The sequence below is a fragment of the Mercenaria mercenaria genome, chromosome 1 (assembly GCF_021730395.1).
Source record: "Mercenaria mercenaria strain notata chromosome 1, MADL_Memer_1, whole genome shotgun sequence".
Lineage (NCBI taxonomy): Eukaryota > Metazoa > Mollusca > Bivalvia > Venerida > Veneridae > Mercenaria > Mercenaria mercenaria.
The window spans coordinates 58,377,490-58,402,497 of record NC_069361.1 but is presented as its reverse complement, the minus strand read 5'-3'; the positions used below and the strand labels follow the sequence as shown (position 1 = coordinate 58,402,497).

Genomic DNA, 25,008 nt, shown 5'->3' with positions numbered 1-25,008 from the left:
ACTTTCACATTTTTGAAGGTACAGGCTTCAAATTTGGACCACATGCATAGTTCTGTGTTCCAAAATAAAATTTGACCTTGATTTTGACCTAGTGACCTACTTTCACATTTCTCAAGCTACAGCCTTCAGTTTTGGACCACTTGCATAGTTTTGTGTATCGAAATGAACTTTGACCTTAAGATTGACCTAGTGACCTGCTTTCACGTTTCTGTAGCTACAGGCTTCAAATTTAGACCACATGCATAGGATTGTGCACCGAAACAGACTTTGACCTTGACATTGACCTAGTGACCTACTTTCACATTTTTGAAGATACAGGCTTTAAATTTGGACCACATGCATAGATTTGTGTTCTGAAGTGTAATTTAACCTTGATTTTGACCTAGAGACCTACTTTCACATTTCTCAAGCTACAGCCTTCAAAATTGGACCACTTGCATAGTTTTGTGTACCAAAATAAACTTTTACCTTAAGATTGACCTAGTGACCTACTTTCAAATTTCTCAAACTACAGCCTTCAAACTTGATGCACATGCATAGTTTTGTGTACAAAGAACTTTGTCCTTGAAATTGATCTAGTGACCTACTTTCGCATTTCTCAAGCTACAGCTTTCGAATTTGGACCACATGCACAGTGTTGTGTATGGAAATGAATAGGGGTGTAACGATACATCAAACTATCGATGCATTGTGATACTAAGTGTCCCGATAGCATGCATCGATAGAAAAGTCACGATCCAATAACAATCGCCGATAGTTCCTTCAACAATCGATAGTTTCGATAGTTTTGAAATTTTAGTAAATACAGAAATAATTTGTAATTTATAAACCAAGAAACAGAGCCAGCTTTCATTTGCGCCTCGGAAAATGCTTACGTCTCCATTACAATAATTACCCTCACGGAATTTAACTACCATAAAGGACTGAGAAGTCCGGGAGATAATTAATAAATTAAGTTTCTTAGAAACTGTGATTAAATATATTTAAATAACCTGTTAATCTTAGATGAGAAAATGTACTATGGACATCGAGAAAGAAGGCTACTTGTATTATACAGCAAACTGTTCGGTAGGGCCCTACATTTAGTGCTGGTACACCTTAATCCGATCCGTTAATTTTCGTCTTTTTCGATGCTTTGGGTTATTGAACATGTTGACATTCGCAACAAAATGGCCGATTCATTTGAGTATACCTTGCATAGGTTTATTGTTTTACTTATTGTTCCAAAGCCAAGGAAGGCAAGAAATGTTTAATGTTAGAATTATTTCTGTCCATTTCATTTATACAAACATCTAAATGTGTGTTAGCAGCAATTATAAACAGTGCCGTCTCTTACACTGTCACTGTGTAACAATGCCAGTTGGTAGCTTTACTGTATAAATTATGATGGCCGATAACTATTGCAATAGTATCGCAATAGTAACCTGCAATAGAATAGTATCGCAATAGTTTTTAAGCAATATCAGAAGTATTGCAATAGTCAAAATTGGCCTCAGTAGTCACCCCTAGAAATGAAATTTGACCTTGAGCTAGTCAATAAGTCATGAAATTTGGAACACTCAAAAATGGCACATTGGTGGGCGCCAAGATCACTCTGTGATCTCTTGTTTTCTCCAATCTTCCCGAAACCTTGTCAGAATGTTTGTTTTCATGAAATTTTGGACATGTTCGAATATGGGTCATGTGGGGTTAAAAACTAGGTCATAAGGTCAAATCAAAGAAAATGCTTGTTTATACACAACAGGTCACATTTTCTGGTCCAATTTTAATGAAAATTGGCCAGAATATTTGTCTCCATGAAATCACTAGGTAAAACATGTCTGCACTGTTACGGTGTGTTACACAGGTGAGCGACCTAGGGTCATCTTGGCCCTCTTTTCTTGTGAACACGATAGAGACCACATTTTGCTATCAATTTTAATCAAACTTGCACACAACTTGTATTGGCATAAGATCTCAGTTCCTTTCGAAAACTGGCCAGATCCCATCATGGGTTCCAGAGTTATGGCAGCTATTTTTGGCTTGTTAACATGATAGAGACCACATTTTGCAATCAACTTTAATCAAACTTGTATTGGCATAATATCTCGGTTCCTTTTGAAAACTGGTCAGATCCCATAATGGGTTCTAGAGTTATGGCCCCTTAAAGGGCCAGAATTAGCTATTTTTGGCTTGTGAACATGATCGAGACCACATTTTGCAATCAACTTTAATCAAACTTGCACACAACTTGTATTGGCATAAGATCTCGGTTCCTTTCGAAAACTGGCCAGATCCCATTATTGGTCCCAGAGTTATGGCCCCTTCAAGGGCCAATATGAGCTATTTTTGGCTTGTGAACACAATTATAAAGAGACCACATTTTGCAGTCAACTTTAATCAAACTTGCACACAACTTGTATTGGCATAAGATCTCGGTTCCTTTCGAAAACTGGCCAGATCCCATCATGGGTTCCGGAGTTTTGCCCCCTTAAAGGGCAGAAATTTGCTATTTTTGGCTTGTGAACATGATAGAGACCACATTTTGCAATCAGCTTTAATCAAACTTGCACACAACTTGTATTGGCATAAGATCTGGGTTTCTTGTGAAACCTGGCCAGATCCCATCATGGGTGCAAGAGTTTTGGCCCCTTAAAATTTGCTATTTTTGGCTTGTGAACATGATAGAGACCACTTTTTGCAATCAACTTTAATCAGACTTGCACACAACTTGTATTGGCATAATATCTCAGTTCCTTTCCAAAACTGGCCAGATCCCATCATAGGTTCCAGAGTTATGACCCCTTAAAGGACCAAAATTTGCTATTTTGGCTTTTGCAGCCATATAGAGACTTCATTTATGGTTTGATTTGATACAAACTTGCAAAATATCTTCAACAACAATAAATCTTGGATTCCATGATGAATCTGTCAGATCCAATCATAGGTTCCGGAGTTACGGCCCGATTGACCCCTGAAAGAGCCAAAATTGGTTCATTTTTACCTTGTGAAGACGATAGAACACGATAGAAGTGACATTTTATATTTGATTGTAACAACACTTACACAAAACTTAAGTCAAAATAAGATCTCAGTTCCTTTCGAAAACTGGCAAGATTCCACTATGGGTTCTGGAGTTACTGCTCTTGAAAGGGGCAAAATTTTCTAGTTTGGCCCTTTCAGCCATACAGAAGTTTCATTTATGTTTTGATTTGAAACAGACTTGCACAGAATGATTATCTTGATGATTTCTAGGCCTGGATCGAAATTGGGTATGTCGGGTCTAAAACTAGGTCCTCAGGTCAAATCAAAGGAAAAGCTTGTTAACAACCTGTAGGCCACATTTATAGCCCTATCTTCATGAAACTAGGTCAGAATGTTTATCTTGATGATTTTTAGGCCAAATTTTAAACTGGGTCATATAGGGTCAAAAACTAGGTCAGCCAGTTTAATCAAAGGAAGAGCTTGTTAACACATACTTGAGGCTACATTTATGACCCTATTTACATGAAACTTGGTCAGAATGTTTATCTTGATGATTCTTAGGCTATGTGCGAAACTGGGTCACCCCTTCAAGTCGAAGGAATAGTTTGTTAACACTTTTGTTCATTTGATGTGAATGAAACTTGGTCAGAATGTTTGTGTGCATGAAATATAGCATGATTTTTATCTGGGTCATGTAGGGTCAAAAACTAGGTCACCAGGTCAGATCAAACAATAAGCTTGTTTACACTCAAGAAGCCATGTTTTTTGGTCCAATCTTAATGAAAATTTGTCAGAATATTTGTCTCCATGAAATCACAAGGTAAAACATGTTTACACTGTTATTGTATGTTACTCAGGTGAGCAACTTAGGGCCATTTTGACCCTCTTGTCTTGCTAATGATACCTGTGAAATTTTATTATAACTTACTACCCCTGCTTGTATCATGTGAGGAAGCCAGATGGCTAGTAAAAGGCTGATAGTTCTTGGTTTTATCCAAATGCTGGCCAATACCTAAATTATGCCTGGAGGGTTCTATCACAAAAACCTGAAGTGTTGCAATATTGGTGTGTCTTTATCAGGAGAACAGAAGAGACTTAACCTGCCAGAGCTTTATGCAGTACGTTCCTACAGAAGGACTTTTCTGTCATAGATTCAAGTTCACACCTGTGTATAGATACAAGTTCTCACCTGTGTATTATCTTTTGTTTTCAGGAAGAACAAGAAAGACAGTTTCAAGCCCAACAGTCACGAGAGTCAAAGAATATGACAAGCATATGGAACAAATTTAAAAGATGAAACATAATATTGACATTACTGTGAATATTGTATAAAACACCATACAGGAGAGGTTCTGTAATTCGATGTCAATATGAACTATTATATTTACACTTTTGTAATGAAATCGCATGAATTGTGTAGTGCAAACTGTTTGACATCAGAAATATTGTACTTAGGACTGATCCCAAATAGTGCATATGCTACAAGTGTTGTGATACTGGAAGTAAAACAGCTAATGACATATCAATGATAATTTAGTGCAGACATGTGCCACAGATGATAAGTTGTTTGTCAAACTTGCAAGTCTTGATTAAATCAAGATACAAAGGAATGTGTTCTCAACCTATCCTTTAGAACTTGTAGTATTGTATTTCTGTGGTACTTAACATAAACAGGAACATAATTCCAAATAGTTTTGCCAGTAATGCAAAAACAGGTGGTCTCCAGTGATTATCTGAAAACATTGAATTAATAGTATTGTTTGAAAAATTGTATGCTACCTGTTTTGCCTTGTAGTAGATTTTTAGCTCACCTGAGCAAAGTTGCACAAGGTGAGTTATTGTGATCGCTTTGTTTGTTTTTTTGCATCTTCAGTTGTCCGGCATTAAACTCTACAGGTCACAGTTTGGCCAAATCTTTATGAAACTTAGTAAGAATGTTACCCTAAATAAAACCTTGGACATGTTCATTACTGGGTCATCTTTATGCCCCGCCGATGAAATCGGGAGGGGGTATTGAAATGGCGTTGTCCATCCATCAGTCAGTCTGCGTGCGTGCGTCCGTCTGCAGCCATTTCTCGGTAACTAGCAGGTAGAATTTCATGAAACTTGAAATAAACATGAACCAACATACTGCAATGATGCCCGTCAAGTTTTGTTTTGATTGGTCAATTTCCCTTAGAGTTATTGCCCTTTATTTACTGAAAAATGCCCAAAAATGTCCGTCCACAGTCATTTCTCAGTAACTAGTTGGTAGAATTTGATGAAATTTGAAATAAAGATGAACCAACATACTATGATGATGCCCGTCAAGGTTTTTTTGGGATTGGCCAATTTCCCTTAGAGTTATTGCCCTTGATTTAATGAAAAATGTCTGTCTGCAGCCATTTCTCAGTAACTATCAGGTAGAATTTCATAAAACTTGAAATAAACATGAACCAGCATACTGCGATGATGCCCGTCAATTTTTTTCTTCGATTCAGTTTCCCTTAGAGTTATTGCCCTTTAATTGTTTAAAAATCCACAGATGTGTACATAACAAACCAACCAATTGGTAGAATTTCATTAAACTTCTTTCATTCTTTTCCATGAACGTTTTTTATATGTGAAGTTGTGTCACCTGGTCACCACCTTGCCTTGGTCACCCCCCACCCCCCCACTACCAAAAAAAAAAATCATTCCTTTTTATTTATTTTTTTTCAAACATTCCATGAATATTTTATTAACATGCAAAGTTGTACCGTTTCCCCACCTCACTCTCCACTCAGTCATGCCCACCATCCCGATCATGCATCCCTCCCCCTCATTTTTTTTTTTTTTTTTTTTCGTTTTTATTTTTCCATCAGTATTTATAATCAACATGTGAAGTTTTGTACCCTCACCTGGTCACCTCCGCTGCCCCAAACCCCCGCCCTAAAAAAAAAGCATTCATTTTCTGTTAAAATGATTTTGACTAATGAAATTATTTGCTTCTTAGTAACCTCCTTAACTTTTTGCCAGGTATATTTTTTTGCCATTCCTCACCACAAACCCTTTCGGCGGTGGATACCAATTCATTGAATTTGCTTGTTGGTCTAAAATTAGTTCCCTACGTCAGTTAATAGGAAAACCTTGTTAACAGGCTAGAGGCCACAGTTTCTTATCTTCATAAAACTTTGTTAGAATGTCTATGATATCTATGACATACTGATAACCAAGTCATCTGATGTCAAAATCTAGGTAAAAATACAGGGTAGCAATATTAACACTAGAAGTCGCATTTTCTATCTGGTTTACATGAAACCTGCTTAGCATATTTGTCTTTCTATCATCTATGCTAGGTTAAAAACTGGATTATCTTGGACAAATAACTAGGTCACATGAACGGTCAGGCAGGATTAGAGCAGAATTTAATCACATAAGGGCTCGTCGAACACGAAATGCCCCCCTTGATGCATTCAGTAATTGCACAAGGAACAGAAATTATTTGCTCACTGTAAACAAAAGTCCTACTGTTCTGTTTCAATGTGACATTGACCTTTGACCTATTGACCTCAAAATCAACAGGGGTCATCTGCTGGTCATGATCAACCTCCCTATTAAGTTCAGGGATCCTAGGCCCAAGTGTTAACAAGGTATCGTCCGGAAAGGGTTTAACTGTTCCGGGTCAATGTGACCTTGACCTTTAGCCTACCGACCTCAGGTCATGACCAACCTCCCTATCAAGTTTCATGACCCTTGGCCCAAGCGTTCTCAAGTTATCGTCCAGAAACTGTTTAACTGTTGCTGGCCAATCTGACCTTGAACTTTGACCAAATGACCTCAAAATCAATAGGGGTCATCTGCTGGTCATGATCAATCTCCCTATCAATTTTCCTGATCCTAGGCCCAAGCATTCTTGAGTTATCGCCCAGAAACCGTTTAACTGTTCCTGGTCAGTTCAGTTTTAGAAAACATTTTTGGGCAGTTTATATCCAAACCAAAAAGTGTGACATTTTACATGAAGGCACTTCTTCAACTGTTGTTTAGCTCACCTGTCACATAGTGACGAGGTGAGCTTTTGTGATCACCCTTTGTCAGTCATACGTCAGTCCGTCCGTCAACAATTTCTTGTCTGCATGATAGTAGTTTCATTTATGATTTTATTTTAACCAAACTTGCACACAATTTGTATCACCATAAGATCTCGGTTCCTTTCTTGGACTGGCCAGTTTCCTTTATTGGTTCCAGAGTTACGGCCCCTGAAAGGGCCAAAATTAACTATTTTGACCTTGTTTGCACAATAGCAGCCTCATTTATGATTTGGTTTTTACCAAACTTGCACAAAACTTGTGTCACCATAAGTTCTCGGTTCCTTTATTGAACTGGCCAGATCTCATTATGGGTTCCAAAGTTATGGCCCCTGAAAAGGCCAAAACTAGCTATTTTGACCTTGTTTGCACAATAGCAGCTTCATTTATCATTTGATTTTAACCAGACTTACACAAAACTTGTATCACCATAAGGTCTTGGGTCCTTGTTTGAACTGGCCAGATTCCAGCATGGGTTCCAGAGTTATGGCCCCTTAAAGGTCAAAAATTTGTTATTTTGGCTTTTGCATCCATATAGAGACTTCATTTATGGTTTGATTTGATACAAACTTCCAAAATATCTTCAACAACAATAAATCTTGGATTCCATGATGAATCTGTCAGAGCCAGTGGTAGGTTCCAGAGTTATTATGTCTCCAACCACACAGTGGTGTGGGAGACATATTGATTTACTCCAGTCAGTGTGTCTGTCTGTCTGTCTGTCACAAAGCTTGTCCGCACCCTTAAGGCGAACATTTCTCATCCGATTTTCAGCAAACTTAAACAAAATGTGTTTGACCATAAGACCTTGGCCAAGTACGATAACTAGCCAAACCAGTCCAAGCATGTTGGAGTTATGGCCCTTGAATTACCAAAAATCTGCCTTTTTACTCTTGTCTGCACTCTAAGTCAAACATTTCTCACCCGATCTTCACCAAACTTGAACAAAATATGTTTGACCATGAGACCTTGGCTAAGTTCGATAACTAGTTAAATCGGTCCAGGCATTTTGGAGTTATGGCCCTTGAATAACCCACAAATCGGCCTTTTTACTCTTGTTCGCACTCTTAAGTCGAACATTTCTCATCCGATCTTCACCAGTCTTGAACAAGTGTTTGACCATAAGACCTCAGCCAAGTTCGATAACTAGCCAAATCCGCCCATGCACTTTTGAATTATGGCCCTTGAATAACTGATTGGATCCACTCATCCAGACCATCTAATTGGATCCACTCATCTAAACCATCTAGAGAAACTAGACATTTTTCATAGGGGCAGTTGTGGGAGACATGCGCTTTTCTCAAAAGCATCTCTAGTTTTATATCTGATTACCTCCCCTGATTGTAATCAAAATGGATTTATATCAGTAAGTACTTCTAGGATTTATTTGGAATTTTATTATTGTCATTAGTTGGACTGAGACAATTAGGGTAAATAACTATGGACTGATTTTATGTCAAATTACCTCCCTTTATTTCAAATTTAAATAGGTATATCTCCATAACTAATGAACATACTGATCTGAAATTTCATTTATGTCAACAGATGGACTTGGACAATCAGTGAAGATACATTTTGACTGAATTTAAGACAAATTACCTCCATTAATTTTTTATTTTTAATTACTTCCCTTTTATGTTACTGTAAATAGCTTATTTAGTAACTTTTTTATTATTGGTGTATTTTGACATATCTGTTCCTTGTAAGAATTCTGTTTTCTTTTTGGTTAAATTTCTTCCCTTTGTTGTTTGACCTTCTTGTCCTTAAGTGCATTGATAACAGGTGAGCGATATAGGGCCATCGTGGCCCTCTTGTTTATTTTTTCAAACCAAGCTTAATTCTTATAGCTTTGATCTTTATATGTAACTGAAACTCTGCAAAATATTTTATTCATAAACTACATCTTATTCTAACCAATATTTCACATCTTGTTATGGAACCACCTTCACAAAAAATAGTGAAATAAATACTGAATTTAAATGTTGAACTCTACAACTTCATGACCCCAAAGTCCTAATGTTTTTCTAAGACCTTCAACCTTTCTAATATGAAGACAAAATGTGCTTTTTTATACGCCCATCTCTGAAGAAACGGGGGATATTATGTGAACATCCGCAGTCAGTGGGCGGGTTGTCGGCGTCCAAAAGCATGTCCTCTCTGTAAGTTGAACAGTTTTCATCTGATCTTCACCAAACTTGCTGACAATGTTTGAGGGCATAGTATCTCAGCCAAGTTTGATAACCAGCCAGATTGTCCCAGGCACTCTTGGATTATGGCCCTTGAATTACTCGAAAAACTGCCCGCTTTCTTAGACAAATATTTTTCATCCGATTTTCACCAAACTTGCTGACAATGTTTGTGGACCAATATCTCGGCCAAGTTCGATAACCAGCCAAATCGCCCCATGCACTCTTGGATTATGGACCTTGAATTACTCGAAAAACTGCAGATTTAGCTTTGTCCGTCTGGTAAGTCAAATAGTTTTTATCTGATCTTCACCAAACTTGTTGACAATGTTTGTGGGCATAATATTTCGGCCAAGCTCAATAACCACCCAAATTGCCCCAGTCACTCTTGGAGTAGGGCCCTTCAATTAGGCCAAGTTCGATGACGGGCTTATTTTGTGACTGTCTGGCACTCTTGTTGTTTAAGAAATCAACTTTCTCAGAATCTTGATGCATGTCTATAGACCAAAAAATATTCAAGTAGTGAAGTGTCAGATTTTTTGAATTCCTTAAAGGTCCAATACTAAGGAAAGTGAACATTTTAATTTCTTTTAAAAAGCACAGAAACTATTTCATTTTATTGGAAAATGAAAGTTGATATGTAGAAATTCGAAATAAATCGCAGTATATGTACAATTATTTTTCTATTAAGTATGAAGAAAGTTAAAAAGACCTGGGGGGTCATCCTGTCGATTCATTGAAATTTCAACATAATACACATGCATTTCTTTGAGTTCCAAAGACCTTCTGTAAATTTTGACCTGCCAATCTTCATTATTTAGTGTCTTGCAGAAGTCTATGCACTGGCTATGAAAAAAATTGCCAACTCACTTTCCCTTAGTAATGGACCTTTAAATATATATATATTTTTTTTTACTTTATTTCCTTGGAAAGGGAGTGACTAGGGATACAAAAGCAGCTTTAAGCTTCGTATATATAAAGGACTGTAAAACATTCACAAAGCAAAAAGTGTGTACACAAACTTTAGGCATTACTTGATAATTTAGCATTATATTAGAAACACTGGCCAATTTAAAATTCATTGTATTTTTTAGCTCACCTGAGCCAAAGGCACAAGGTGAGCTTTTGTGACCGCTCGATGTCCGTCATGTGTCAACAATATCTAAGAAAATCTTCTTCAAAACCACTGGACAGATTTACACCAAACTTCACAGGATTGATCCCTTTCAAAATTACCCAAAGAATTAAAATCCATACAGAACTCTGGTTGCCATAGCAACTGAAAGGAAAAACTTTTCTTGTCCAAAACCACATGGCCTAGGGCTTTTATATTTGGTATGTAGCATCATCTAGTCGTCCTCTACCAAAGTTGTTCAAATTATCCTCCTAGGGTAAAAAATGGCCTAGCCCTGGGGGTCACATGGTTTACATAGACATATATAGGGAAAACTTTGAAAATCTTCTTGTCCAAAACCACAGGTCCTAGGGCTTTGATGTTTGGTACGTAGCATCATCTAGCGGTCCTCTACCGAGAAATTATCATCCCCTTAGGGTCAAATATGCGCCCCTCCACTTGGGGATCACATGGTTTATATAGACTTATATAGGGAAAAACTTTGAAAATCTTGTCCTAGGGCTGTGTAACATAATCTAGTGGTCTTCTATCAAGGTCCTAGGGCTTTGATATTTGGTACGTAGCATCATCTAGTGGTCCTCTACCGAGATTGTACAAATTATCATCCCCCAAGGGTCAAATATGGCCCCCCCTTGGGGTCACATGATTTATATAGACTTATATAGGGAAAAACTTTGAAAATCTTGTCCTAGGGCTGTGTAACATCATCCTGTGGTCTTCTACCAAGATTGTTCAAATTATGCCCCTGGAGTGAAAAGAGGCCCCACCCTGGGGGTCCCAAGTTTTACATAGACTGACATAGGAAAAAATTTAAAAATCTTCTCGTCTTAAACCACAAGACCTAGGCCTTTGATATTTGGTATTTAGCATTGCCTGGTGGTCCTCTACGAAGATTTTTCAAGTTACGCCCCTTGGGTGAAAAGAGGCCCCGCCCCGGGGGTCCCAAATTTTACATAGACTTATAAAGGAAAAAACTTTAAAAAATCTTCTTGTCTGAAACTGCAAGGCCTGGGCTTTTAATATTTGGTATGTTGCATTGCCTAATGGTCCTATACCAAGATTATTCAAATTATGCCCCTGAGATAAAAAGAGGCCCCACCTAGGGGGTCCCAAGTTTTACATAGATTTACATAGGGAAAAAAACTTGAAAAATCTTCTTGCCTGAAACCACAAGACCTAGGCCTTTTATATTTGGTATGTAGCATTGCCTTTTGGTCCTCTACCAAGATTAATTCAAATTATTACCCTGGGGTGAAAAGAGGCCCTGCACCGAGGATCCCAAGTTTTACATAGATTTATATAGGAAAAAAATCTTCTTGTCTGAAAGTTCAAGGCCTTGGCCTTTGATACTTGGTATGTAGCATTGCCTAGTGGTTCTCTAACAAGAATTGTCAAATTATGCCCCTGGGGTGAAAAGAGGTCAGTAGGTCTAAAAATAGAAAAACCTTGTGACGTTTCTAGAGGCCATATTTTTCATGAGATCTTCATGAAAATTGGTCAGAATGTTTACCTTGATGATATCTAGGTCAAGTTCGAAAATGGGTCACGTGCCTTCAAAAACTAGGTCAGTAGGTCAAATAATAGAAAAACATTGTGACCTCTCTAGAGGCCATATTTTTCATGGGATCTGTATGAAAGTTGGTCTGAATGTTCATCTTGATGATATCTAGGTCAAGTTCGAAAGTGGGTCATGTGCCATCAAAAACTAGGTCAGTCGGTCAAATAATAGAAAAACCTTGTGACCTCTCTAGAGGCCATATTTTTCATGGGATCTGTATGAAAATTGGTCTGAATGTTCATCTTGATGATATCTAGGTCAAGTTCGAAACAGGGTCACGTACCTTCGAAAACTAGGTCAATAGGTCAAATAATAGAAAAACCTTGTGACCTCTCTAGAGACCATATTTTTTAATGGATCTTCATGAAAATTGGTCAGAATTTTTATCTAGATAATATCTAGGTCAAGTTCAAAACTGGGTCACATGTGCTCAAAAACTAGGTCACTATGTCAAATAATAAAAAAAAACGAGGTCATACTCAAAACTGGGTCATGTGGGAAGAGGTGAGCGATTCAGGACCATCATGGTCCTCTAGTTCTGTCAAGTCGTCCGTCGTCAGCAGTTATGTTTAAAGGACATCTCCTCCTAAACCACTGAATGGATTTTGATGAAACTTGGCCTGGATGTCCCTTGAGTGGTCCTCTTCCAAAGTTTCTTGGTTGCACATAGGAGCTGCCAGAGCAAAAAAATAGAAAAATCTTCAAACGACATCTCCTCCTAAGCCAATGGTCCGATTTTAAAATTAGGGGTCATTTGACCTGGACCTACTGACCTACTTTTTTGTTTTTAGCTCACCTGAGCACAAAGTGCTTATGGTGAGGTATTGTGATCACGCTGTGTCCATCTGTTTGTCTGTCAAGTCGTCCGTCGTTAACAATTATGTTTAAGTGACATCTCCTCCAAAACCACTGAATGGATTTTGATGAAACTTGGCCTGGATGTTCCTTGAGTGGTCCTCTTCCAAAGTTGCTTGGTTACACACAGAAGCTGCCAGAGCAGAAAATAGAAAAATCTTCAAACGACATCTCCTCCTAAGCAAATGGTCCGATTTTAAAATAATTTTACACAAATGGTCTTTCTGTCACCCTCTACAAAGATAATTCAAATTGTACCGATTCGTCAAAAAACATGGCCGCCAGGGATGTGGTCACTTTTTCTTATATGTATATAGCGGAAATTAAAAACTTGCACAGAATGTTATCTTGATGATTCTTAGGCCAAGTTGGAAACTGGGTTATGTGGGGTCTAAAAGTAGGTCACCCGCTCATATCAAAGGAAAAGCTTGTTGACACTCTACAGGCTATATTAATGACCTTATCTTCATGAAACATTGTAAGAATGTTTATCTTGATGATTCCTAGGCCAAGTTTGAAACTTGGTCATGTGGGGTCAAAAACTAGGTCACCACTCAAAAAAAGGGAAAGTTTGTTAAAAGTTTATCTTGAGGATTCCAAGGTCAAGTTGAACAGGTGAGCGATATAGTGTCATCGTGACCCTCTTGTTTATATTTATAGATGTTATAAGCAATCAACAACTGTAGATTTTTATATATGCAAATTTTAATCCAAACTTTGTGTTATAACATACTGTATATAAAGTATGATATTGTTTATACATCATTTGCTACAGCGGACGCAGTGGTCCAGTGATAACACTGTTTGACTACGATTCAAGGGGTTGAGTTCGAGCCCTCGCTTCTCCAACTAAAAATTACTAACATTGGGATAAGAGTCCTGTGTATGGGTGTTTTACACCTAGCATGCTAAAGAACCAGGGAAGCTTTTGGAATTGGAGCATCTTCTTAATCTTGCACTATCCTCCCACTAAGATTACTAACAGTCTTCTGGAGGAGTAGCCTATATGGGTTACTGGTGGCAACTGTAAATAAACTTACATACAAACAAAATACATCATTGACAGATATCAGATCATTATGTTATACTGCAGTAGAGAAAATTAGTTGCCTTCCAGTAGGGAACTTTGTATTGCATGGCATGTAAAAATTCAAAATACTTTTTGCTCACACAGGTTTGTCTGAGATGTACAAAGAAAATGCATATACTACAAGGAAATGCCAGAGAACACTTGTTTTGTTACATAATTTTTTTGCTATATTGTATACAAGTTACTAGATAGAAAAGCGTTTAAGGGGAAATAATCTAGATGTATTAGTAACATGAAAAGGGCATGTTGTTCACCAGGTGTAGTAGTAACTTTTTCTTATCATATTAGTGGTAAAACAACTTGACTAATTAATTCAACATGTTTTAGTGCCGAGTCGATTTGCAGTAATTTCAATGCAAGTGGTTGGCAGTTTCAATGACAGAATCAAAACCTCAGAAGTATTACTTGTAAAATTGGCTCAAATGTACCCATGTCATGTCGTGCCTAGGTAATTCTTCATAGTTTTGTTATTTTTGTTTGGGTTGGAATACCATGTTTAAAGATGGTTAATAAGATATTGGTCAAGTAATCAATTTGTTCAAAGTTTGAACAGATCATTTACATGTATGTAAATTCACCTAATGCTTAATACATGTATATTTAAAATATGATTTTCTTATCCTCGTTGCCCAACCATGACGAGTAGCAGTAGTTTAGATTTAACAAACATACTTGTCTAAGGAATAATATGAATATAAGAACTATTGTATTATATTTGTCAAAGATTTGCATTGACAATGATATATTTTGCCAAAATTCATTAGAAATGCAGTTTTGTAAAATTACTATTACATCTCTTAGCATATCTTGAATTGTTGTGCAACAACAGATTGGAAAAAAATAATATGCAAGCTATTTCAAAACTTGCCTTTGATTCATACTGTTTATATATCCCAATATTTATCAAATGAAAATGTAAAATAAGAAATTTTATTTCACACCTATATATTTTTAACCAATTGGAAGCTTTTCTTTCTATTACGTGACAATACAATAGAAACCAGTATTGCACTGCATGTTTCGACAATTTGTTTAATATAAAATTCAGCATATTTCTCATAGAATGCGTATTTTACTTTTTAGCTCGAAGAAAAACCTTGTGTATGCCAGTTTTTCCGATCGCTTGATGTCCGGCGTCTGTCGTCTGTCAACATTTAGCTTGTGTATGCAATAGAGGCTGTATTTTTCAACTGATCTTCATGAAATTTGGTCAGAATGATGACCTTGATGAAATCTAGGCCGAGTTCGAAAATGGGTCATCTGGGGTCAAAAACTAGGTCACTAGGTCAAATCAAAGAAAAATCTTGTGTATGCGATAGAGGCTGTATTTTTCAATTAATCTTCATGAATTTTGGTCAGAATGATGACCTTGATGAAATCTAGGTCGTGTTCGAAAATGGGTCATCTGGGATCAAAAACTAGGTCACTAGGTCAAATCAAAGAAAAACCTTGTGTATGCGATAGAGGCTGTATTTTTCAATTAATCTTCATGAATTTTGGTCAGAATGATTACCTTGACGAAGTCTAGGCCGAGTTTGAAAAGGGGTCATCTGGGGTCAAAAAGTAGGTCACTAGGTCATATTAAAGAAAAAGCTTGTGTATGCGATAGAGGCTGTATTTTTCAATTAATTTTCATGAATTTTGGTCAGAATGATTTCCTTGATGAAATCTAGGTAAAGTTCGAATATGGAACCATTTAAGCTCGACTATTCGAAGAAGATGGAGTGCTATACTACTCGCCTCGTTGTCAGTTAAAGTTTTGAGCTCACCTGAGCAATGCTTATGGTGAAACTTGGCATAGATGTTCCTCTACCAAAGTTGTTCAAACGGTTCTGCTTGGTTGCACATAGCGGCCGCCAGAGCTAAAAATAGAAAAATCTTCAAACGACATCTCCTCCTAAAGCAATAGTCCGATTTTGAAATAATTTCACACAAATGGTCCTTATGTCACCTTGTACCAAGATTGTTCAAATTATTGTGATTGGTCAAAAAAACATGACCACCAGAGGGTGTGGTCACTTATCCCTATATGTATATAGTGGAAATTAAAAAAAAAATATATGTGCGAATCGAACTGCTGGTCCGATTTTAAAATAATTTTACACAATGGTCCTTGTGCGACCCTCTACCAAGATTGTTCAAATCATTTTGATTCGTCAAAAAACATGGCCGCCAGAGGGCATGGTCACTTTTTCCTATAAATATATAGTAGAAACTTAAAAATCTTCTTAGTTTATACATAATTTATTTAAGGTCGATTGTGAGGGAAGTTCTATAACTCATATTAATCACTCTCAACACCTCATTCCTGATGGAATCCATCGCCATGAGGTTATAAGAGAAGAGGCCAGTTTCCCTTTTAATGCTGATCTTGCGCCAATCAAGAGCTACTGGTACCATTTTTCACATCTTTGGTATGACATGGCCGGGAATCGAACCCACGACCTCCCTCCAGCACTCAAAGTGGATGCTCTACCACTAGGCTATCAAGGCGATGAAAAATCTTCTTGTGTGAAACTGCTGGCCAGATTTTAGAATAATTTTACACAAATGGTTCTTGTCTTAATCAACACTTTCTTTAAACAACATCTCGTGCAAAACCACTCCACCAAAAATGGCTGCCAGGTCACTGGCATGGTCACCTTTCCCTTTATGTATATAGTAGAAAAATAGAAAATCTTCTTGTATAAAACTGTTAGCCAGATTTTAAATAATTTCACAGAAATTGTCCTTGTGTGACCTTCTACAAATATGTTCAATGTTTTCTGATTGGTCAAAAAACATGGCCGCCAGAGGGCGAAGTTACTTTTCATTAACACTTTCTTTAAACAACATCTCGTCCAAAGCCACTGAATGGATTTTGATGAAACTTTGCACAAATTATCTCTGGGTAGCCCTCTTTCAAAGTTGTTCAAATGGTTCCGGTTCATTGAACATACGGGTCTTTTGGTTAACAAGAGCTGTCCGTAAGACAGCGCGCTCCGCTATTTGACAATTTGACAGTAAAATGAATTTATATCTCAATAAGAGACTTTAACTTTAAATGGAAGATACACCAAGACATAAAAAAACCCTACTACTCAGAGGGGTTAAAGGTCAAGTATGGAAGGGGTTATGATGATGATGATGGTAAAGATATATTTTGAGTTTCAAGTCATTATCTTATATAGTACCAAAGTTATGTCAAGAAAACTAAGTTTGTCAAAAAATTTAAGTATGACAGGGATATAATTTGGTCAAAAATACAAATTAGAGTTATGGGGATTGTTACCACACATGCAAATGATGATGATCATTTTAAGTTTCAAGTCATTATCTTATATTGTACTAAAGTTATATCCAGAAAGCAAAAATTGCCAAAACACATTAAGTATGAAAGGGGCATAATTCTGTCAAAAATACAATTAGAGTTATGGGGATTGTAACCAAACATGCAGATGATGATCAAGTCATTATCTTGTAAGGTACCAAAGATATGTCTATAAACAAAGCTTTCGAAAAATTAACATCAAAATAATTCCAAGTATAACACCTTGGTGACCTTTACCTTGGATACAATGGGCCCAGCCCCTGCACATACTTTGTTTGTATGCTGGACAATGTTTATGTGAAGTTACAGTAAGATATAAGCACCAGTAACAAAGATATGACAGAAAGGTTGCCGAAAAACTTTAACCTTAAAAGTAACCAAAGTATAACACCTTGGTGACCTTGACCTTGGGTATAATGGGCACAGCCCCTACACATACTTTGTTTGTATGCTGGATAATGTTTATATGAAGTTACAGTAAGATATAAGCAATAGTAACAAAGATATGACAGAAAAACAAAGGTTGCCAAGAAACTTTTACCTTAGAAATAACCTAAGTATTACATCTTGGTGACCTTGACCTTGGGTATAATGGGCCCAGCCCCTGCACATACTTTGTATGTATGCTGAACAATGTTTATGTGAAGTTACAGTAAGATTTAAGCAATAGTAACAAAGATATGACAGAAAAACAAAGGTTGCCGAGAAACTTTTATATATATACAGCCAAAACCAAAAATTCGACCCACTTACAATTAGAAAAATCTTAAAAATGTGAATGTTAAATAACAGTTCTTAACTTGTTTTATTCAAAAGTCCAACATCTCCTGGTTGTCTCTGAAAAATTGCTACCACAACATTGATAGCGTTTAAACAATATCGAATGTTGATACATATGTGCATTTACTCATGTTACGGAGGGTAGAATTTAGTGACCATCTATATTTTCAGACATTAAGAAATTAAACAATAACGCAGTTACTTAGTCAAAAGAAACCCTTTAATGAAACATAATTGATAAACACGTCCGACACACAATCCAATCAATATGACATTTTCTACCGTCAATACTGAGAGAGAACAATGGTATATGACTGACAATTTTAAGCTGTATTTTTAAAACAAAAAATTGAATATTTACATTTGTTATAATTATTAAATTGAGCATCGGATAGAAGAAAATTGGCAACCCTCTGTCAATTTAGAATGTCCATAACACCACACAATAAGTTACGGATATGCTACGTATATTACAGTGCTGGAATGGCGATTCTAAAAACAGACAACTCCGTTACGGAAGTGATAAAATTTACAATGAAATGAAAACATAAGCCTAAAGAATATATTGTTGTTGTTTTTTTCTACCATGGGAACATGATTTTGGAACTTTATTAAATGTTTTAAGGAATTGATTAAAACACAACACAATAAGTTGACATATTACAGTTCTGGCACTGCTTAAGTATTAGAAACCTGTCACCTAACATAAATTCAAAAACATTCAATACATTTCATTAAAGAGACAACCATTGAAACTGTACATTTTCAAACAATTACCTGCATAAGACTAAACAGCAACTAAACTAAACTACCATGAGTGGCATTTAGAAAAAAATCTGTATATACAGCAAATATTGGAGCATCTAGTAACGGAAGTGATTATGCGTTACGGAAATTGTGTTACATGTATAGTTAAGCCTATAATCAAACTGCTTTGTGTAATAGATTAACGGCCATAATATAAAATGTCAGGGCTCTTTAGAAACGGTTCAAATGATAAAGCCCTCTCATGGTGCAGGCTTTCTATCCATCTATGATCTCCGTCAAAGAACATCGAACATTTCTTAATGTTCTTGTCTTTTCTAAATAATCAACTATTTTGTATACGTCTGATTTCTTTTATTCTTTTTACATCTTGGACGAATGGGACTTTGCATTTGTTACTATGTTTCCAAGATTCAGTAAGAAAATTAATCTGAACTTTATCATGAGCCATGTCTTAAATTACGCAGCCATCCAGATGTCTCTCCTCGCACACATATCTCTGTGATTTGTCAGCAACAGTTGAATTTGCATTTTTCGGTTACTTTTCTGATATTAGTGTGTTTGTCAAGCATTTTCTAAACTGTTCCAACTCAATTAATAATGTTAATAAACGTTTCCTTACTAACATTTTCTGTTTTTTATTCTGTCACATCGATGCTTGGGACGTTCAACATACAACAGTTTCTATTGGATAATAAAGTCTGTAAAGATTCTTTGAAAGCAAAGAATGCAGTCAACTAAAATAATAGCAGACTCGGTTTGATTAAGTCCATTCAAATCATTGTAAGTCATATGTGCCACTATATTTTCTTTGCACATGGAAGAAAAATAGTCAAATTTGTCAAAAAAAAAAGAAATTCAGAAAAACCTATTTGCAATAAAAACAAGTCTAAGAATACCTTATTTCTACTACATAAATGATAAAATTTCTATGTAACCTCCGTAACATAATATCTTCTCGGTAACAGAATAAAACATGCGGTCGCCAAAGGCACATTTATTTTTTAAAAATGTTAGTAAGATTTTAAATATTACATAATGACGAGAACATTACTGAAACTAGATCTTATTGGTGCAGTGACTAAACAAGGACAAGTCCAATGCAGTCAGACAAACTATCTCACCTCCATAACGGTATTGTGGGAAAAATCAAGCTCTATATCACTTTTCTACTGATAAAATAGTCAGAAAAAAATATGTATTTCTTGAATCTGAGTCAGTTTTGACATATCTCTTTGGCCAAACTTTCATGTATGAAATTTGAATGTCGCAATGGAATTTACGAACACATTATCGCCTCCGTAACGGATATGTTTAAAGAGGCATATTTATTTCAGCGCTATATTTTATGTATAGTTTTACATTCAAACCAAATTGGAAAAGCAGAGAAAACATATTCAAACACCTTAAAACATAGTCTCATAAACATCATGTAGTAGAATGCTTTTTTTGTATATAACTATGAACTTACCTCATTAATTGAAATACTGTTCCACCAATAATTTAAAATTACACTTAAAAGTCTTTGCAGATCAGCCTCTGCTTCCTTTTAGTGACGCATGAAAGAAACTTTATTGTGCTTTCCGCATTTCAGTAGGCAGTTACAACAGCTAAGATGTTATGTTACGGAAGTGATACGTTACGGAAGAGATAAAATTATTTCAGTATTTGATAACTGTTCGATACCTTGATGGCATATACTAAAAACAAGCCTTCCTACTGATGTATTCAAGGTAAATGATACAGACACAGAGGGAAAACACCATTGTTATCACGTACATTTGAAGAAGTCCCCGTTACGGAGGAGAGGTTTTTAAATCGCGACAAAATAAAAATAAACTGGAAACGATAATGTCAGAAATATTTACTTATCAGATAGTAACAAGGGAGTTATTTTAATAAAGATATATCATTTGACGACAGTTTGTGTCAATTTTGTCACATCTATACCTTTTTCAAAATACTGTGTTAATATATTAGTTATTGTTACGTTAGGTAAGAACTGTTTTAGACGACAGTAATAGTTATGACCGGGATGAATGCATTTTGTGCTTATGCTATCCAAAATGTCCTTCCGCAATTACAATGAACCCTCTTTCATAATACTGCATGTAGTTTTGGTGCACAGATGTACTCCAGTGCTATCAACAGAGTTATTATTTGGGTCAGTATACTTGGTGACATGGCTGAAATGAGCAGAAAGCTTTTATTTCAGTCCTACTACACATAGAAAGTAGAAAAAAATCGACTAAAAGTATTAAAAAGACAAAGTAGAAAAAAGTCGACTAAAAGTATTAAAAAGACAAAGAATATGCCCTTGCTAAAGTAAAAACCTCTTTCCAATGTAATTTATTCATCATGTGTTTGTAATAGATGAACAAGAATGAAGGCGACAAGGAATTTGCTAAAGTGGGTCAAATTTTTGGTTTTGACTGATATATATATTATACCAGATTTATATAGCGCCCTTTTCATGATCAATTTCACGTTCAAAGGCGCTTTACATAGTTCAAGTAAGATATAAGCAATAGTACACTTTTACCTTAAAAATAACCTAAGTATTACATCTTGGTGACCTTGACCTTGGGTATAAAGGGCCCAGCCCCTGCACATACTTTGTTTGTATGCTGAACAATGTTTATGTGAAGTTACAGTAAGATTTAAGAAATAGTCACAAAGATATGACAGAAAAACAAAGGTTGCCGAGAAACTTAAACCTTAAAAATAACCTATAATAAGTATTACACCTTGGTGACCTTGATCTTGGGTATAATGGGCCCAGCCCCTGCACATACTTTGTTTGTAGGCTAGACAATGTTTATGTGAAGTTACAGTAAGATATATGCAATAGTAACAAAGAAAACAAAGGTTACCGCAAAACTTTAACCAAGAAAGGTCACGCTGACGCAAGGGCGAGTAGAATAGCCCCCCTATTCTCCGAATAGTGGAGCTAAAAATTGGTTTTAAGCTATCAGACTTTCAAAATCCTTTTCGCTAGAGTTTTGATACTTGGCTTGTTATATAAGAGTTTGACTCTCTACCATATTGTCTAAATTATTGTCAGAGGTCAAAAATGGCCACGGCACTGTGTCTGACATGTACTTACTATAGGCTTTTATATAAGAAACTTTGAAAATCTTCTCTGAATCAATAATATATGACCGGTAAGGCATAAAAAAAAATGTTTGTTTCCGGTATCCTGACTTACCCTAAATTTTTGGCCCAACCCTAAATATTTTTATGGCCTTGGAGAATATTATTTTCAACTTTTACTTAAAAAGTTGCAAAACTGTACTTTTTTATGCTTTTGTGACCAGTTCTATATTTAAGATATATTTTTATTATGAAAATCATTAAAACAAGTGAATGAAGTATTGCCATGCAATACAAAGTCCCCTACTGGAAGGCACCTGATTTTCTCTACTGCAGTATAACATAATGAACTGATATCTGTCAATGATGTATAAACAATATTGTACTATATATACAATATAATATAACAAAGCACTTGGATAAACCCTAAATAAAAAAAAAAAAAAATCTATAAAATTTAAGTCCACAAGAAACTCTTAACCAGGTAGAGATAGATCAAAATACACCTAAGATTTGGATGTACCGTGCATGTTGTACCACAGCAAAGTGGTCTCAATTTTTCCCTACGGCCAGTAATAAAAAAGTTACAATATAATCTATTTATAGTAACAACAAAGGGACATAATTCTAAAAAAAGTGTGCCTCATAGTGGTGAACATTTCTACCAAGTTACATCAAAATCCCTCCATGCATGAAGAAGAAATGCTCCGGACAAACTCATTCTTGAATTTGACCTTTACCTCTAAGTATGATCTTGACCTTAGTCCTAGGGACCTGGTTCTGGCGTGTGACAATTCATCTCATGGTGGTGAACATTTGTGCCAAGTTACATTACAATCCCTCAATGCATAAAGAAGAAATGCTCCAGACAAAGTCATTCTTGAATTTGACCTTTGACCTCTAAGTATGACCTTGACCTTAGACCTAGAGCCGGGGCTTTGCGCACAACATGTTGTCTCATCCAGGGAAATGTTTGTGCCAACTGATATTTAAATCCTGTTTTGCATGACAAAGTTACAGACCGGACAGGAAAAAAACCTTATTGACCTTTGATCTCAAAGTGTGACCTTGACCTTTAAGCTAGGGTTCTGGGTGTTGCGCATGACACATCGTCTCATCATGGGGAACATTTATGCCAAGTAATATTGTGATCCTTTGATGGATGACAAAGTTCTGGACCGGACAGGAAAAAAACTCTATTGACCTTTGGCCTCCAATTGTTACCTTGACCTTTGAGCTAGGGGTCAGGGTTTTGCGCATGACATGTTGCCTCATAATGGGGAACATTTGTGCCAAGTAATATCAAAATCCCTTCATGGATGACAGAGTTATAGACCGGACAGGAAACAGACCCTGTTCATGCCATGTTAACATTTGACTGCTAAGTGTGACCTTGACCTCTGAGCTAGGGGTCTGAAAGTTGTGCACGACACATTGTCTTATTATGAGGTACAATTATGCCAACTGATATTAAAATCCCTTCATAGATGGGAGAGTTATGGACCGGACAGGAAAAAAGCCCTGTTGACCTTTGACCTCAAATTGTGACCTTGACCTTTGAGCTAGGGCTGCGGGTTTTCCGCACGACACATCGCCTCATCATGGGGAACATTTTTGCCAAGTAATATTAAAATCCCTTCATGGATGAAAGAGTTATGGACCGGACACGAAACAGACCCTGTTCATGCCATGTTAACATTTGACTGCTAAGTGTGACCTTGACCTTTGAGCTAGGGGTCTGAAAGTTGTGCATGACACATCATCTTATTATGAGGTACAATTGTGCCATGTGATATTAAAATCCCTTCATGGATGGGAGAGTTATGGACCGGACAGGAAAAAAGCTCTGTTGACCTTTGACCTCCAATTGTGACCTTGACCTTTAAGCTAGGGGTCCGGGTTTTGCGCATGACACGTCGTCTCATCATGGGGAACATTTGTGCCAAGTAATATTAAAATCCCTTCATGGATAAAAGAGTTATGGACCGGACACGAAATTGCGGACGGACGGAATGACAGAATGACGGAAAAGCGCATTCCTATAGTCCCCGAAACTGGTTTTCAACCAGTAGGGGACTAATAACATTAAAGGGGGATGTTGCTAGCGGTTGGTGGTCATAGCATGTGGCTTATTATCAGGTTATTATGAATCATCGGTTCATATGTTTTATTACCCAGTGGCTACTGGAAGCAAACATGATCATCCATTTCCAGCTTGACCATCTGGCCCGCTGTGATTATCTATCAGTCAGAAATATGTATTATACATGTATACTATATATTTGCAATGAAAAACAAAAGTACATTGATATACTAACTTGTCAAAGTAGCCGGTATGTACCCAGCCAGAATGCATGTGATCAAGGACCACACTGTTCAATAATATGCCAGATATTTATGCATTTTAAGAACAATTTCTACAGAGACGAATAGTTAGGTTTTTATCAGAAATAGTTGTTCTCATTATTGCTTATTTGATTGTTTATTCCTTTTTTTTTCAATTACCCTGTTTTGAAAATATAATTCAAAATTAGCTGTCAGGGTTGTCATTAATAATCAAGTACATGTAATCCTGTAATTAATACAGCTACAAGAATAAAATGTGAAATTTCCTCTTTTGAGATGCATAATGACACCATTTTGTGAGAAAGAATATGTGATTGTAGCCTGGGAATCCAGTCTGACAATTTCTAATTTTTTTTCTACCTGCAAATTGACAGCCTGGGGAAACCTGTTTTCCGACCGCAGCACCACCTATATTACACCCGAAATATGCGGGTGTTTAATAAAGAACGATAACTTCTGAAAGCAATAATCCATGGCTAAAAATAGAAACGGAATTCTCATGGAAAAAACAGATTCGAATCATGTATTTCCGAAGGTTTCCGAACATTTCCGGGCCATAGACAAATACAGTTTGTACCTCCCATAGCTTTTCCAGCAAGTTGTAACAACTTTTAAATATGTCAGTATAAACTTAAATTTGCGTGATAGCTATCAAGATGTTATTTTAATGCAGACCTAGTGATCTACGAAAATTGTCGAAATTTCGGCAGCATTGCCTCGTTTTCGATTCAAGCAAGCGCAGATATGATCACATGTCAATTAGGCTAATTATAGAAAATCGATAATCAGTAGTTACATGGAAACTCCTTCAGATTTCCCCAGGCGTTGATAATATCAGAAACTCGATGAATGCCAATTAACACTAATTAGCGCAAATTAA

General features: G+C 36.5%; 1 protein-coding gene across 3 annotated transcripts in view; it reads left to right on the top strand.

Moving 5' to 3' along the window:
• LOC123536435 (mitochondrial import inner membrane translocase subunit TIM50-C-like) overlaps positions 1 to 24,394 on the top strand; it is a 164,039-nt gene extending 139,645 nt beyond the window's left edge. For all 3 annotated transcript variants that reach the window (XM_045319631.2, XM_045319638.2, XM_053548913.1), the window contains one exon: positions 4,178 to 24,394. In XM_045319631.2, coding sequence (XP_045175566.2) covers positions 4,178 to 4,261 — 84 coding nt within the window. In that variant the 3' untranslated portion in view covers positions 4,262 to 24,394. The remainder of the gene's footprint in view (positions 1 to 4,177) is intronic.
• Positions 24,395 to 25,008: the final 614 nt, after the last annotated feature.